The sequence below is a fragment of the Eulemur rufifrons genome, chromosome 7, assembly GCF_041146395.1.
Source record: "Eulemur rufifrons isolate Redbay chromosome 7, OSU_ERuf_1, whole genome shotgun sequence".
Classification (NCBI taxonomy): Eukaryota; Metazoa; Chordata; class Mammalia; order Primates; family Lemuridae; genus Eulemur; species Eulemur rufifrons.
In genome coordinates, this window is record NC_090989.1 from 1,867,693 (window position 1) to 1,883,014 (window position 15,322).

A 15,322-nucleotide genomic window follows, 5' to 3' on the forward strand; every position below is an offset into this window, starting at 1 on the left:
CATTGAAGAAGTCAACAATTCCAAGTTGTTTAACCGTAAGTGCTACTATGAAGAGGATTATAGGTGATTAAAAATAACGAGATTGGCCGGGCGTGGTGGCTCGCGCCTGTAATCCTAGCACTCTGGGAGGCCGAGGTGGGCGGATCGTTTGAGCTCAGGAGTTCGAGACCAGCCTGAGCAAGAGCGAGACCCCATCTCTACTAAAAATAGAAAGAAATTATATGGACAGCTAAAAATATATATAGAAAAAATTAGCCGGGCATGGTGGTGCATGCCTGTAGTCCCAGCTACTCGGGAGGCTGAGACAGGAGGATCGCTTGAGCTCGGGAGTTTGAGGCTGCTGTGAGCTAGGCTGACGCCACGGCACTCACTCTAGCCTGGGCAACAGAGTGAGACTCTGTCTCAAAAAAAAAAAAAAAAAAAAAAAAAAAAAAAAAAATGACGAGATTGTGTTGAAGATAAACTCTTCAGCACAATACCTACGGCATGGTATTAGAGACAAACACAGGTGAAAACTGATTAAATTATGTGACGATGTGCTAAGAATTATCTGATCATATTTTTAGTGTTCTGATAGTTATTTTTAATGTTTATATAATTAACATGGTTTTAAAATTTTGCCTTATAATAAGTGGATATGTGTTATTTTTATTTTGTAAAAATAATTTCTAAGAATCAGATTCTACCAATGTCATAAAAATTGATCCGTTGATAAATACTTTTAAAGATAATACCCATTCCTGAGAGTTGCTGGGATATGGGGTGGTGAGCAGGTAACAAAGGATCATTAGGAGCGTCCAGTCTGAGGACAGGGACAGATGCTGACAGAAGAATGACACAGTCACCGCAAGAGGGCCCAGGACGTGCCCTGCAGAGCTGGCCACCTGCAGGAAGTGAAGTGGGGGTTCCCTGGTGGCTGCAGTGGGGAGGAGGCAGGATTGAGTGTTGCAAAGGCCTGTGTAGGAAGTGAGGGGACAGGAAGGCAGGCGCCAAACCAGTCAGTGTGTGGAAGGTTGTCATGTTTGTCCAGGAGCTGAGAGACCCACTGCAGGGTTCCAAGCAGGCGTGAGGCAGTCGTGTAGCCAGAGTGGCCTCCAAAGGGTCCCTGGCTGTAATGAGCAGACAGGAGACGGCCGGGCAGGCCTCGACTGCTGCGTGGAGCCGAGTGTGGGCACTGGAGATGGAGAGGTGTGGGTGATCCCCAGGCAGTGTAGGAAGTGGAACTGACGGGATGTGGTGAAGAGGGGGCTGTGGCAGGGACTCCGGGCTCTGGATGTTTCTGGATGTGCGGTGTCACCACACGATACAGTCACCTTGCGGAAGTGACGCTGCAGTGGGAAATTTCCTGACACCTGCTCTTCTCCTGTGTCGGAGAGGATGGTTCAGAGAGCTCTGGGTGTCCAGGCTCCATGTCTGTGCACCATAGGTGGACGTCAAATGCCCGTGACAAGTGTGCACCTAGTTTCTTAAACTCTTTTCTTGCACGAGAATCTGGTACATACGGTTCCTGGATAGCAGTAACCGCTAAGACGGTAGATGAATGGAAGAAATGGGGCCCGAGTATAAAAGACAAGGCCATTTGGAGGTAAATGGTAACTCTCAACATTTCTTAATTTTCATGAAATTCTGAACTTGTTAATAAAGGTGAGTGAAATAAATTTGTTTTAAATTATCATTTGTTATATAATAACTTATATGGCTTTATAATGCTATAATTGAGTCTATCCATGTGCATTGCTGGATATCTGAGTATATATCGAGCCTTCTGAGGATGTCCCCCTGTGTATGTCAAAGGAAAGTAAGAGATGCTTTCGGCTTCCTCGATGGGACTGATACCTGCTGTGAGTTGAGCATCCGCCTCTCCCTGTCAGATGGGTCCCGTTGGTGGTGGCGTTGTGGGGGCGGGCTGGTCTGGACGCCGACTGTGGGTGCTCCGTTACCACCTCTCTGCTGGAGGAAGTTCCCACGAGAGTCTCCATGCCTTTCTCCTCCTGGATGTTTGAATGATTCCAGTTGCCTTTTCAAGTCACGTGAACGTAAATTTTAATAGTGCAGTTCAGGGATTTAAGGGTAGATTAGGAAGAAACTAGCTCTAAGAAACTTGCTCTGGAAAGTATTGTGAATAATAATGACATTAGAAATTTTGATGAAATATTTGCCAGGTAACTTTTTATTTACTCTTTTTGGACATAATGCTTTAAAACTTCGTACGGAGAGGGAATCGTACTGTGACTGGTTGGGCCAAGGAGTGAGCAGGCCCCACTGGGCTCCGTGCCATGGGAAGCCCCGCTCAGGGCCCCAGGCTGTGCCCAGCTGTGCAAACAGCTCGGTTTCTGTGTCTGCGCCCTTGTTCTCTTGACCTGGGGAGCCTGCCCCAGCGCGGTGTCGCCTCGGGCGCGGTTCCCTGGGCTCACCTGGCCGCCTCTGCCTCTTGCAGTCTACCCCGACGGGAGAGTCTGCATCTCCATCCTGCACGCTCCGGGCGACGACCCCATGGGCTACGAGAGCAGCGCCGAGCGGTGGAGCCCCGTGCAGAGCGTGGAGAAGATCCTGCTGTCGGTGGTGAGCATGCTGGCAGGTGAGGCCTGCGTGCGCTTCTCCAGGTGTAAGCGTGCTTCCATGGTGACTGATTTCAGCGACAACCTGGTGTGGCATGTCATATTGCTGACTATAATTAACTGTTCCTAGTCCCAGAGCATTTCATTCGTTCCCTAGGTATTTGTGCCACACCCTGTACTTGGGATGCGCAAAGCTCAGTGTGGCAGAGACCCCAACTCTAAGGTCCTACGATCTGGGGGAACTTTCCAAATACACCCGCAGTTACAAGTGTCTGATAACCCCAAGTTCAGAATGCTCACGGGGGCTCTCGGAGGAGGTAGCAGGGGCGGTGGGAGAAGGGAGAGACATTTGGGGCAAAGGAAACAGCTGGGGTGAGGCCCAGGGGCAGGAGGTGGCCGGCGTACGGGGGCACTGCCAGTGCCTTCTGGCTTGACCCAAGGTGGGGGGAGGGGACGTTCAGCTGGGAGCCCTGGTGACCCTGGGAACTTGGGTGGGGGTTCCATAATCCGAGCTGTGCCTTAGAAAGACCATCTGTGCAGCAGCTGCCGGATGATGCGACTGGAGGAGAAACTGAGCCTGGGAGACGCAAGAGAAGGTGCAGATGGTCCCAGGGCCGCGGGGAAGGACTGCGCTGGGGAGACCTGGAGGGAGCGGGCTCCAGGACACCGGCTGGGGGGCGGGGAGGGGCCAGGGGTAGTGGGGGTCACGCCTGGTTCTGACACGAGGGCCAAGGGTGCTGCCTCTGGGCTCAGGGATACAGAGAGCAGGATTTGAGGAAGAGTTTGGGGCATATGGGAGAAGGGGCCTCTGTGTGCCCACAGGGGCTGGGTGTGGAAGTGAAGGTGTGGGGTCATTTCCCGATGAGGCTGTAGGTGACGGTGTGGGACGAAGGGCGATTGTGTAGGAGAAGAGCCCTCAGAGGGACCAAGGCAGGTGATCTGGGAGGCTGGGATAACAAAATGCCACAGACACAAAGGGAGAAACGTCCAAAAGGCAAACACGTGCTGGCAGGAGGCCCTGAGGGTGAACCCCCAAGTGAGGCTGCTCAGTTGTTGGAGGCCACCGTCCGGGCGCCTGTGGACTGGGGTCCTGAGGGACATGGGGTCCTGAGGGACGTGGGGTCAGGGCTTGCAGTGCGCACGCGCTCTCAGGGCAGGCGCGGAGCTCTGTTCACTGCTGCCTGCAGCTGAGAGGGAGGGAGGATCGGGTGGTTCGGGCTGTCTGCAGATGGCAGCTGTGACGGGCACACCGATGAACTCTGGCCAGTCCGTTCGGGCATCTGACCAGGGCCACGTAACTTCCTGTGCTGGTGCCCTCGCTCCTTCCTGCCTTCCCGGCAGGCCCAGCTGCAGACGTCTCTGCCCCGCGCTCCTGGCTAGTGGGTGGGGTCAGGTGTCCGCCTCAGGCCGCACATCTGCCTGGGGCGGTCCTGGGAGGAGCTGCGAGAGGGCCGCTCACTGCGCAGCATTCTCTGTGAGAGAGAAGTGACCGCCATCGGCTGTCTCCGGAAAGGGGAAGTCCGTGGCGGCGGCCTGTGCAGCGTGTCCGGGTGCTACCGACGCGGCAGCCCAGCCTGGTCTCGTGAGAGCCTGTGTGGGCCTGTTGGGTTGTCATCGATTTTCAGAGCACGACAGAAATGATGAGTTTTCTTGATAACTCAGGGAAAACAAAACAAAATGACTGGTGGTGGCGTGTTCAGACACCCAGAACACAGGAGTCTCAAGATGGGTCTTTTTGTCCTGAGACAGGTGTGTCCCCCAGGCCGGGAGCAGTGCAGGCTCCACTCCAGCTCTCAGGGTCTCTTGAGGAACATCAGTGTTTCTATTTTTATTTTATTATTTTTTCTTATTTTTATTTGTTTGAGACGGGGTCCTGCTCTGTGGCCCAGGTTGGCGTGCAGTGGTGCCATCTGGCTCACGGCGGCATCGGTGCTTTTAAATGAGACGCGAGATCTCGCCAGGCGCTTTACTTTCGAGACTGTTTCATGCAGAGTGCGTTCCCCTTTCCTTCCAGAGCCCAACGATGAGAGCGGCGCTAACGTGGACGCTTCCAAAATGTGGCGGGATGACCGGGAGCAGTTTTACAAGATTGCCAAGCAGATCGTGCAGAAGTCTCTGGGGCTCTAGACCTCGCCTCGCGCGTGCGCACAGACGTGTGCTCGGCACATGCGTGTAAACACACACCACCAACAGTTCAGTGTTCTCCTGGGGAACACTCAGTGACAGTGATACTCTGTGCTGGTACCAAAAAGGCAGACTTGCAAGAACCACAGCATCTTTTTTTTTTTTCCTCACCCCAAACAGGCTTCTCTGCTGAAGTTATGATTTACGTAGAATTTGACAGCTTTCTGCAGTTTAAAGTATTCCTCGCAAGGCAGTTCAGGTAGACTGTCAAAGCGGTCATCACTACCTCTCCCAGCTGAAGCACCGGCAAACCCAGCTGTTCCCGGCGTCCTGCGGGTGCCCCTCCTTCCTGGGTTGGGGGGCTGTGTGTGCCACACGTCCCTGGATGGTGGCACCAGCCGTGCTCCTGAAGACGGGCCCTGCGGCTGGCGCACAGGAGGGGGGCGACGCTCCGCGTGGCCCTCCTGGTGCTCTCTGCACCACGAGCTTGGCTCCTCCTTCCTGATCTCATGTTTTACAAGCAGATATTTTTCTCATAATCTGGTCACATCTTTTACATTTGTTGAGTATTATAAACCATCACACTTAGAAATACTTTCAGGAAATACTTGTTAAAAATTAACGGATTCATAGGAAATGGGGTACACAGAAAGGAAGTTTATTGCGGGTCATGCAGACGGTCAGACTGACAGTTTCCTCCTGCTCACGTCCACCAAAGAGTCTCGGTTAGGGCTCAGTTCCGAGTGCGCTGGGGCAGGGACCGCGGAGCCTTAGAGTGTTAGTGAAAGTTCCTTCTGGGTCTACAGTTCTTCTTTCCTAGCTTAAAAACTGAGAAGCTCTAGGACTTTGTAACATTGTGGTTGCGCTGGGAATTTAAGTGTTGGCACAAAAGTCGTTCTTGGCAACTTGAAGTCAGCAGGGACCCTCCCATTTCTTAGCTCAGAGGAGTGCCTTATCCCCCACGACCGGTGCTCGTGGACGTGGCCTGTGGGGCGCCCGGCCCCAGGGTGGAGACAGCACTTTCTCGTGATTTATGAAGTTGATTCGGTTCCGACGTTCTCTGGCATGGTCAGCTGAGCGCCACAGCGCCGGGAGGTCACGTCACAAGCAATAACAGATCTGTGGCATGCAGAATCTAACACTTGGCCTGTTTCAGACAGGTTCAATTTAAATAGGAATTTCTATTTTTGAAATAAGGGATGGTCTATGAGGCATACAATAGATTTTACTTTGCATATTCCTTCCTGCTTCCCTTTCACGATGGATCCAGTGTGCGTCGACCGAAACCTCACCCTTGGTGCCAAGGTGTTGCCAGTTTCTGGGTGAAGCAGCTCCACGTCCGCTTCTGTGGATGCCGGATTCTTCCTTCTCAGAAGAGAGTCATTTAAAATTTGAAATGCAGTATAAGAACGTGTATTTGGAAGGGGTTGGGGAAGGGCGGTATTGTACCTAAGTAGTATTTGCAGGCAAATGAGATGTGGTCCTCTCCAGAGGGAAGACAGTGGGTTGTGTGAGCAGCTGGCGGTGGGCGTGGGGCCCAGCCCAGGCAGGCCCAGAGGGGCACGTGATTTCCTGTAGGTTCCATGAGATGTGGGGAGGGAGGAGAGGCAGTCGCTTTACAAAACAAAGTATTTTTATTCGTTTGTATTTATTAAATAAAATCCCATAGTGTCCCTGTTCTGTGGTGGAATTTAATTACTACGTTAAAAATAAAGTTATATATTTTCCCCCATTCTGCAGTGTATTTTTATTTGTTGTATTTTCATACAATCAGATAGAAGCCTGAGACCAGGCCGCGTGCTGCGGAGCAGGCCAGGGCCCGGCAGCTTGTCCTGGACGGGCACAGGGCGGCAGCCTGGCCGTCCGGCTGACACACGGCACCGGGGTCCTCACCAGGAATTTTATTACGAAGACTCGTGTTAGCTCTGCAGGGTTTGTCCCTTGGCTTCTCGCTTGCTTCCCTTCATTCTGTCCTCTCTGGGATCCTGTTGTCTTGGCTGGGGTCTGTGACAGCACCCGGGAGGGCTGTGACTGGAGTGTAGATGTGTGTGCTCCCCAACCTGGAACCGAAGCAGACACCGTCGCAGGACATCGCAGGGTGGCACCTGTGACTTGTCACCAGTGGACACCAGCAGGGTGCAGGTCACACTTCCGTTCCTCGGGTACCTCAGAGTGCAGCTGACTCTCATCACACTTTGGGGTTACAGCCGTTACCGGATCTGCCTCTAAATCTTTTTATTTAGTGTGTTGGTAGAGAGGCAGGTTCCTGCCACCACGTGGTAACTTAGAGTTGGTTTTCCTTCCTTTGCAACCCCGTGTCTGTCTCTGTTCATTCAGAGACGTGCTCCGAGATGGGGCCCAGGCTTGGCCAGGGCCCGGGTTCTTGGCAAGCCCAGGTGGGGCCCCGCTCGCCGCCCTGTGTTCCCGTGAGTGCCTCAGTGCCGCCCCAGTGTTCGTCCTGCCTGTGCCCGGCGTTTTCCGTGACTCTGCTTTGTACTGTCTTAGAACCCTACCCTGATGTCGAGTTGGGGGTCTCCAGGACCAGCCAGGGCCAGTGATTCTCCAGAACGCCCACAGGACACAGTGGGTCACGGTGCCCATGGCTGTGATTTCCCGCAGCGAGAGCACACAGCAAGATCACCAGAGCGAAGCAGTGTGCGGGGCTGAGTTCGGGGGAACCAGGGTGGGTTTTCAGAGTGCTGGGGGAGGGGCTGGCTCCCAGGACGCGCTGACCCCCCAGCCAGCGGTGCCTGTGATGGCGTCCACCGGGGAGCTCAGCAGAGACTCGGCGCCAGGGGTGGCCGTGGGGCTGGTCACGCAGGCGCCTTCTGCCTGGATGTGCTGAGATCCAGGCTCCCAGAGCGGAGCGGGTGCTCAACACAGACCGCGTGGTTTATACAAACGCCCCGTGAGGCCGGGTGGAGGAACGCCCCAAATCCAGTGTCCAGACGCCACCCCCAGGCCTCAGGATGGCTGTCCCAGGCCTGCCGTGTGGACGCTGCACAGACACCCTGAATTTTCCCCATCCGGGGGTTTTAATTAGATTTATTTTAAACATTTTGTTTGCTCCATTTGCTTCGGGGGTTTTTATCTGTTGGCAGTGGTTTTCTGCGCCTTGCCATGTGGACAGCCATCCTTGGTTTTCCTGCTTGCCCGTCTGCTCCTGGCATGGGGCACTGCTGGGGCAGCCAGCGGGGGCTCTAGGGCCTCATCTCAGTGTGGGCGCTTTGACCCTTCCTGGGGCCGGCAGTCCCCATTCCCTGCTCGACCTGGGTCTGGCCCCAGGCTGTGACTCCAGCTCCCAGACCTCTTGCACCTGCTGTGGCTTCTTCCAGGTGGTTTCTGTGCAGGTGCGGTTACTGGTTGTTCGGAGGGGAATACTGGCCTGCCTCAGAGTTTCCGCAAGGAACACAGAGCCTGCTCTGGCTGCACAAAAGGGTGCCGCTCACCCGCCGTGGCCGTCCGGACCAGATGAGGTTCCCACGGGGCCCATGTGCTGGAGGTGGGAACCCCAGGGATGCCACTGCACGGGAAGGGGACAGGTGGAGGGATTCAGGGCTGCCCAGCAGAGCGGGCACCCGCCACAGGCTGGGTGGATTCTGGAAACCCTGCCCTGGGGAGACCGCAGGGCAGGCGGAGGAGACGGGGGTGGGGTGGGGGCTGATGCTGTGGGGTTGTCCCCACAGGTCTGGTGGCTCTTGCGCAGGGTGCAGGCCCCCATCTCAGAGGGAATGGTGTTGGGAGGTTCTGGCCTCAGATCCCTCTAGGCTGCGCCCCCGCCCCCCACCGTGCCCTGTCCCCCTTGGGCCTGGCTTTGTCCAGGGGACAAAACAACATGCAACTCCCTGTGGGGGCGGGAAAGGTCTGCTTCCACCCCACGAACCCTGCTCAGCCCAGCCCACTGCAGCCTGCTGCGGGCCGAGCCCTGGGAGTGTCTCCCATCCCCTGCGCCACCCGCTGTCCCCCGGGCCTGTTGTCCTGGCCCTCACTGTCCTGGGGCCCACTCCTGTCTGCTGCCGTGCGCCGCTCCCCTGCCCGGCTCCTGTGCCCTCTGGACCAGGAGCGGCCTCTAGGGCAGGAGCTCTGAGCCAGACACTCCCGGCTGAAGGTACAGACGGGCGTTTCCTCCTCCAGGTGCGTCACACAAGCCCCACTCGTCCAGACAGCCCAGGCCCCCTCCTCGAAGTGGGGAGTTGAGGCCAGGGAGGTGACATCACTGGAAGTGAGGCCCTGAGTGTAGCACTGAATCTCAAAGACCGCACGCCAGCGACTGTCGTGGTGGGCTTGGCACCGGCTGCCAGGGGCACCTCCCTTTGGTGGCACGAGCCCCGCTCTGCACCACTCCCACCACCCGCCCAGGTCCCTGCGGGCAGCTTTGGCCCCTCCACCTCCCCCAGCTTGAGCTGCTGGCCCTTGTGACACAGTGACCTCACGACCTCCTCCCACCTCGTCTGGGTCTTCCAGGGCGACGGCCACCATTAGGCTGGTCGTCCCACCCGCTGCCATTGGACTGCAGGGCCAGGTGGCCCCAGGGACCAGCCGCGCCTCTGCCTGGGAGCCCCCCACCCCAGAGCTGGGGGAGGGGCTGCTCTGAGCGCCCTGGCCACGCCCCTTTCTGCCCGGGGTCCAGATCGTCTTCCGTGCTACTCGCTCCTCTGAACAGCAGGGTGGTCTCGCCCCCGTGGGGCTGCGCGGGGTCAGGGGCTGCCTGTGAGTTCAGAGGAGCCGCTGGCCTGTTGGGTGGCAGCGCAGTGGCTGCCAGTTGCTTTGTCGTCGGCAGAACAGGGGCACGAGTGGCTTGCTTTCGCCACCGCCGCCTCCTGAGCTAAGTTCGCACTTCGCTGCGGAGCTGGGGCGACTGGTGGAAGGAACCGATTTGTGTAGATCCGTCCTGTGGTCGGGAGACCTTGCAGGGCCCTGTCACTCACTGCGTTGCGCTCCCCGGCGGCGTCCTGTCATGTGGTGGCCACAGACCGGAAGCTGTGCATGGCACTGCCAGGGCTGATGTCCAGGGCTTGCCCAGGTGGGAGTGGGCAGAGTGGGCTCCCGGCTTGGGGAGGGAAGGACGGCACCTGCCAGGGCCCTGCCCTGGGCTTCTGCTTGGGGGTGGGCGTGGCCTGGCGGGTTGGGGCAGCTCCGCCTACTGGGCGTGGCCTGGCTCAGACCCCAGCAACGGGGTGACCCGGGCAAGCCAGGTCACCTCTCTGGGCCTTTGTCAATCTGTGAAACGGGTGTGATGGCAATGATCCTCCAGCCCCACAAAGACCGTGTGTGCAAAGCACTCAGGACACGGGGCAGCTGAGGAGGGGACAGCAGCCTCCCCTGCACCGGCTGCCTCGCCCGCCACCTCCCTCGGGGCAGGCCCCACCCGACCCCGCGTGCGCCCTGCCGTGGTCAGGAGGTTGTCCTCAGCCGTCCTGCTTGCCCTTGCGTGTGTCCGGGGAGGGGAGCCAGGGAATGTCACGGCCAGCAGCATTGTCCCCTGGGAGGGTGACAGGAGCCACCTCCCGGGCACAGCCGCCGGGGCCCGAGCTTTGTCGGCAGCAGTTGTCGAGGAAGCCCCGGTGTGTCCTGCCCAGGCCTGTGCACAGGGAGCTCCACCTGCGGTGGCTTCCCTGCCAGGGCGTCTCCCACAGGGCGGCCTGGTGCCCAGCTCACCTTCCCACCGCGTGGGCGGGGACCCTGCCGGGGCCACTGTCGTTCCCGTCTGCACCTTCTGAAGAGCTTTCTGACCAGGGCAGGAGTTGCATGCAGCCTGGGGGGCCTGTGGCTAGTGCCCGGCCCTCCGATGTCCACGGCTCATCCAGGCGGGCGTGGAGCGCACGGGCCGCAGGGCTACGGCCCGGCCTCCGTCCCCAGGACTCCTGTTTGCCCGGGGGCAGTGGCGGGCAGGCGGGAACAGCGGAGACCAGTTCTCGGGCTGCGTGTGCGTGTGCACGTTGGGCTTCCTGGCAGAGGACTGGCCTGGAACAGGTTCAGATGGGAACGAGATGTGGAGGATTGTCTTGCTAATGGGTCTCTGCAATCCTGGGTAATTCACCACACGAGTTGGAACCACATGAAACGGGCACAGCTCACGGCGGAACAGTCGGGGATCCACGGGCTTCTCCCTCCTGGACCAGTTCCTGCCTGACAGAGCCGCCGAGCAGGGCACCGGGCTGCAGCACGTCCCAAACATCCCAGGGTGGGCCAGCCCCGCCCCAGACCTCCAGGCCCCACGTCACTGAGCACGTGAGAGTGTGTGCATTTGTGTGCACGTGAGTGCGCCCATGGGGGGCGTCTGTGGCACAGTCCCAGGACAGCATTCAGCCTGCTGCTGTACACCTCTGTCCCTTCTGTCCCCATCTGTCTCTCCTCACTGGCCGGGCGGCTCTGTGGGACACCCCGGGAGGGGCCACTCACGCCAGCAGCACCGCTGGCAGCCGCCGTGCAGCGCACCCCTCTTCGCCACAGGGGCAGCTGCAGACCCGGCCCTGAGACCAGCCGGGACCTGGGCAAGACAGACATGTCCTTAGCGGCCAGCCCTGGGCCTGCCCGCAGAGACCCCGGCGGTGGTTAGGGGCTCTGCCTCTGCAGCGGGTGGGCAGCCTCGCCATGCCACCCCCCCTGCTGTGTGACCGCCTCGCTGGCGTGGGTTCAGGACAGCCTGTGCCTGGGGGACTCCAGCGAGACTCTAGGAAGCTGTCTGGGGCGGGCCTGGCCGTGGAGGCCCTAGCTGACCTCAACAGCTCTGCAGATGGAGACCCCCAGGCCATGGGCCTCCGGGCTGGAGATCCTGGAATCCGCTCGCCAATGCCTGTCTGTTTCTGGGGACTTCTGGCAGGAAACTGGCCAAAACGACAGCCAATGTGGCATGGTCCTTAATCCATCCCACCCCTGTATTTGTCACAGCAGTTCTCAACCAGGGCTGCTTGGCTCCCAGGGACACTGGGCAGTGTCTGTGGCCCTTTCTGGTTGTCGCCGGAGTGCTGGTGGGCTGTTGGCCTCCAGTGGGCAGAGGCAGGTGCTGACCGCATCCCCCAGGGCCCAGACGCTCCCGCCACAGCGGCCGGGCCCCACACCCTGTCGTACCAATTGAGCATAACCTGGGGGGCTGCTCCTCCTGGCCCAGGGCTGCTTCCTCTGGACAAGGGGTGTGGTGGCGGGAGGGGCAGAGGAGGGTGGAGCCCGCCACACACCAGACGCCGGGCACTGGGAGGGCCAGGAGGGGGCTGGGGAGCCACCCAGAGGCACCATGCACAGGCCCCCACCGCTGTTCGCACATGCACACTTGCACCCACACATGTGCACACTCAGACATCCTGCCTTTCACACGCACGCCTGCACACACGCCCACATGTGCGCACACCCTTGCACACAGGCTCATACGTGCACCGCCCACACCCACGCTCATGCAGGCCTGGTTGCCCAGCCGTGTGCGCCTGGCCTGGGCCGCAGAGCACGCACAGGACGGCTGTCCTAGCTCTCCAGAGAAGGTGGAGCAGCTCCGGGACCAGCGCCACTGCCCTGGCCTTCGTGTCCCCAGCACTGTGGCTCGTGTCCTTTCTACGGTCTCTGTGCCCAGGGCCGAGGGGTCCACGAGAGGGGCTGTCTGTCACTGCAGGGTAGCGAAGAGTCACCCAAACCACTTTTGTGTTAAAGCACGAGCCGCATCGTGCTCTAAGGGCTCCTGCTGCCCAGGGTGGACGTGGGTGGGAGGGCAGGGCCCGGTGCAGCCTGTGGGTGCCCTGTGGCCTCGCCCTGCCCTCCCGAGGGCCTGCGTGCTTCCGGCTCCTCCTGGCTCGTGGGCCCTCAAGAGGGTCTTCTCTGTGCTGAGGCGCTGAGACCCCCTCCAGCCATGGTGCCCCGGGTCGCGCTGTGGGGCTCTGGGAGACATCACCCCATCCACCCTGCCTGCATCTGCCTTCTCTTAACACACTATTAAAGAGAACGCTTTTGAATTTTCTAGTATTAACCCATTGTTGTATTTCTGGGATGTGGTGTATTCTAAAAATTACTCTGTTCAGTTTGATTTACTAGTGTTTTGTTGAGTAGTTGTGATGGTTAATTTCCTGTGTCAACTCAAATGGATGAAGGATACCCGGATAGCTGGTGAAACATTGTTTCTGGGTGCGCGGTGAGGGTGTTTCTAGGACAGACGAGCGTCTGGATCGGGGCTGAGCACAGAAGAGGCCGCGCCAGCGTGGGTGCGCGTCCAGGCTGGAGGAGGGAACCTCTCTGGAGCTGGGCCTCCGCCCTCACGTCTCAGGCCTTCAGACGAAGGACACCCCTGGCTCCCCGGGGTCCCCAGCTGGCAGAGGGCAGGTTGTGGCCTTCCCAGCTCCCGTCAGTGCATGAGCCGGTTCCCATAATAAACCTCTGTCTGTCTGTCGCTCTCCGGCTCTGGTGGTTCCGTGCTGGTTCTGCAGTCGAGGCCTCCGCTGTGACTGCGTGTGTCCGCAGCGCACTCGGATCGGCGTGGGCCAGGCTGGGGTCTGTGCCACCGCTCTCAGAAGCATTTCTGTGTGTGCAGCCTGGGTACCAGGACCAATGCTGGTCCACACACACTCAGGGGCCCTTCTCAGCTCTCTTGGACTCTTCAGAGAGCTCCAGGGGCTCATTTCCCCACTTCCTCCGGCCAGAATTGGGGGTTCTCAGGATTTTTGCCTCCGCGCTGCTGCCGTGCAGCTCACAGCTGGGGCTGCCTTCGGAGTGAAGCTGTGGGGAAAACAGACAATGGGGTTTCCCCTCCTCCATCTCTGGGTAACAGCCTCTTCCAGTTCCCTTGCCACAGCCGGGCTCCTGCCTGGGGGTGCTGGACAGCTGCCCTGCACGGCTGCAGCCGGCAGCCCCAAGACGGCTGGACTTGGGGCAGGTGCGGAGGGGGCAAGACAAGGATGGGTTTGGTGCGATCAGGGGAGGAGGACGCCTCAGCAAGGGCAGGGGGCTGCTCGGGCGGGTTTCCCCAGCCTGCTAGGGGAAACCGTAAACAAGATAAGCAAAAGGCTTCCTGGCTGAAACAATAAGAACAGGAGCGATTCGGCACAACGGGAGCTGTGACTTCCCCGCACAGAGCATAGGCACTGTAGGGGAAGGTGACGTACGGAGTGTAACCTCCTGACGTGGCCGTATTGTGGTTTCATCCCCCCCAGTGGGTTTTCAGAGAGGATCACAGAAAATTGTGACGCAGGGGTGGTCTCCACCCCAGGGCTACAGCCCCCACATCCGTAACCAGAACAAGCCTGTGTTCCACAAGGTCATCTCCACTCGCGGGGACCAGCCCGTCCTTCTCCGGGACGCATTCCTGCTTTGCAAATAGAGGCTGCTTGAGTGACTTGTGGGCGTATGTCTTGCTGATTGCGCCGTCTGCTGTTCCTCCGGCGTGGTTCTCCGGGTCGGTGGCCCCACACCAGCCGTCGCCCCGACAAAGCACCCGGCCCTCTCGGAGGGTGGCTGTCCCTGGGCTGGGCTTTCAGAGCCGCCGCCAGCTCTGCCGGTCAGCCTGCGGTCAAAGCTGAGACAGGAGGGAGCTCGCCTCTCTCGGGGCGTCGTCCGAGCCTCACTCCAGCCCCTAGTCACCACTGAGGTTTCCTTCTCGGTCCCCCAGTGGCTGCTTCTCGTTCTGTGTGGAGGCTCCAGGTGTGGTTGGTGGCCGGGAGGGGTGGCGGGAGCCATAGCTGAACACCAGTGACGCCGTCTCAGAAGGGCCGATCCCACTCGCCAGGGAGGAGCCTCCTGCCCCCCACCCCATGACCCCCACCCCATATTCCCCACCTTGTGCCCCCCAGCTGTGCCCCCTCCTCATGACCCCCACCTCATGCCCCCCCACCTTGTGACCCCCACCTCATGCCCCCCACCTTGTGACCCCCACCTTGTGACCCCCACCTTGTGACCCCCGCCTTGTGACCCCCGCCTTGTGAAGGCCCCCCCTGCAACACCATCCAACAGCCATTGAGTTCCAGCACCCGAATTTTGTAGGGGACACGTTCAAACCGCCGCAGGCTCCTCTGTTGGCTGCTCCTCCCGGTCTTTGCCCGGCGCTAGCAGCATGTGCCGCAGACTGTCACCGCTCACGCGGGGTCCGGCATCCGCGTGGGGCCCCTTCCCCGGCCCCCCTGCCCCACTCCCACTTCTCGTCTCACATTCCCTATTTCAAAACGTGACGACCCTCGGCATGTTTATTCCGTCCCTCCCCACTCGACGTCCTGCCGTGTGGCGGTGCCTCTCGCCGCTGCGTGCGGTATAAAGACGCCGTCCCACAGCGCGATGGGGGCCAGGCTGGCCGACGAGCCGGGGAAGCTGCTGGGGGCTCCTGAGCCCGGGCGGCCCAGTTCCGGCACCGTGAGGGGACAGCACGGTGCGTCGGGTCCAGAGTTACCTTCTGGAAGGCTGAGTGCTGCTGGGGGCAGGGATGGCGGGGCGGGAGCCCAGGGAGCAGAGGCTGCGCCGGGACCCAGGACCCCCAGCCACACAGCGAGGAGGGGCCGCCCCGGCCTCGGACGAGCTGCCTGGTGCCCACGCGCACAGCCAACCGCCCAGGGCCACCAGCGTGCAGAGCTGCCCTGGTGACGTCTGGGGCTGCTGTGCCCCCAGACGCCCCCAGTCTCGAGCTGCCCCCCCGCCCCGCTCCGGGCGGCTGGCACCGCATCCATCAGATAGCG

At 59.6% G+C, this 15,322-nt stretch overlaps 1 protein-coding gene across 1 annotated transcript in view; it reads left to right on the forward strand.

Annotated features, from left to right (window-relative positions):
* UBE2G2 (ubiquitin conjugating enzyme E2 G2) overlaps positions 1-6,402 on the forward strand; it is a 37,772-nt gene extending 31,370 nt beyond the window's left edge. The window contains exons 5-6 of the mRNA XM_069472218.1: positions 2,438-2,578; positions 4,573-6,402. Of these exons, the coding sequence (XP_069328319.1) occupies positions 2,438-2,578; positions 4,573-4,685 (254 nt within the window). The 3' untranslated portion in view covers positions 4,686-6,402. The remainder of the gene's footprint in view (positions 1-2,437; positions 2,579-4,572) is intronic.
* Positions 6,403-15,322: the final 8,920 nt, after the last annotated feature.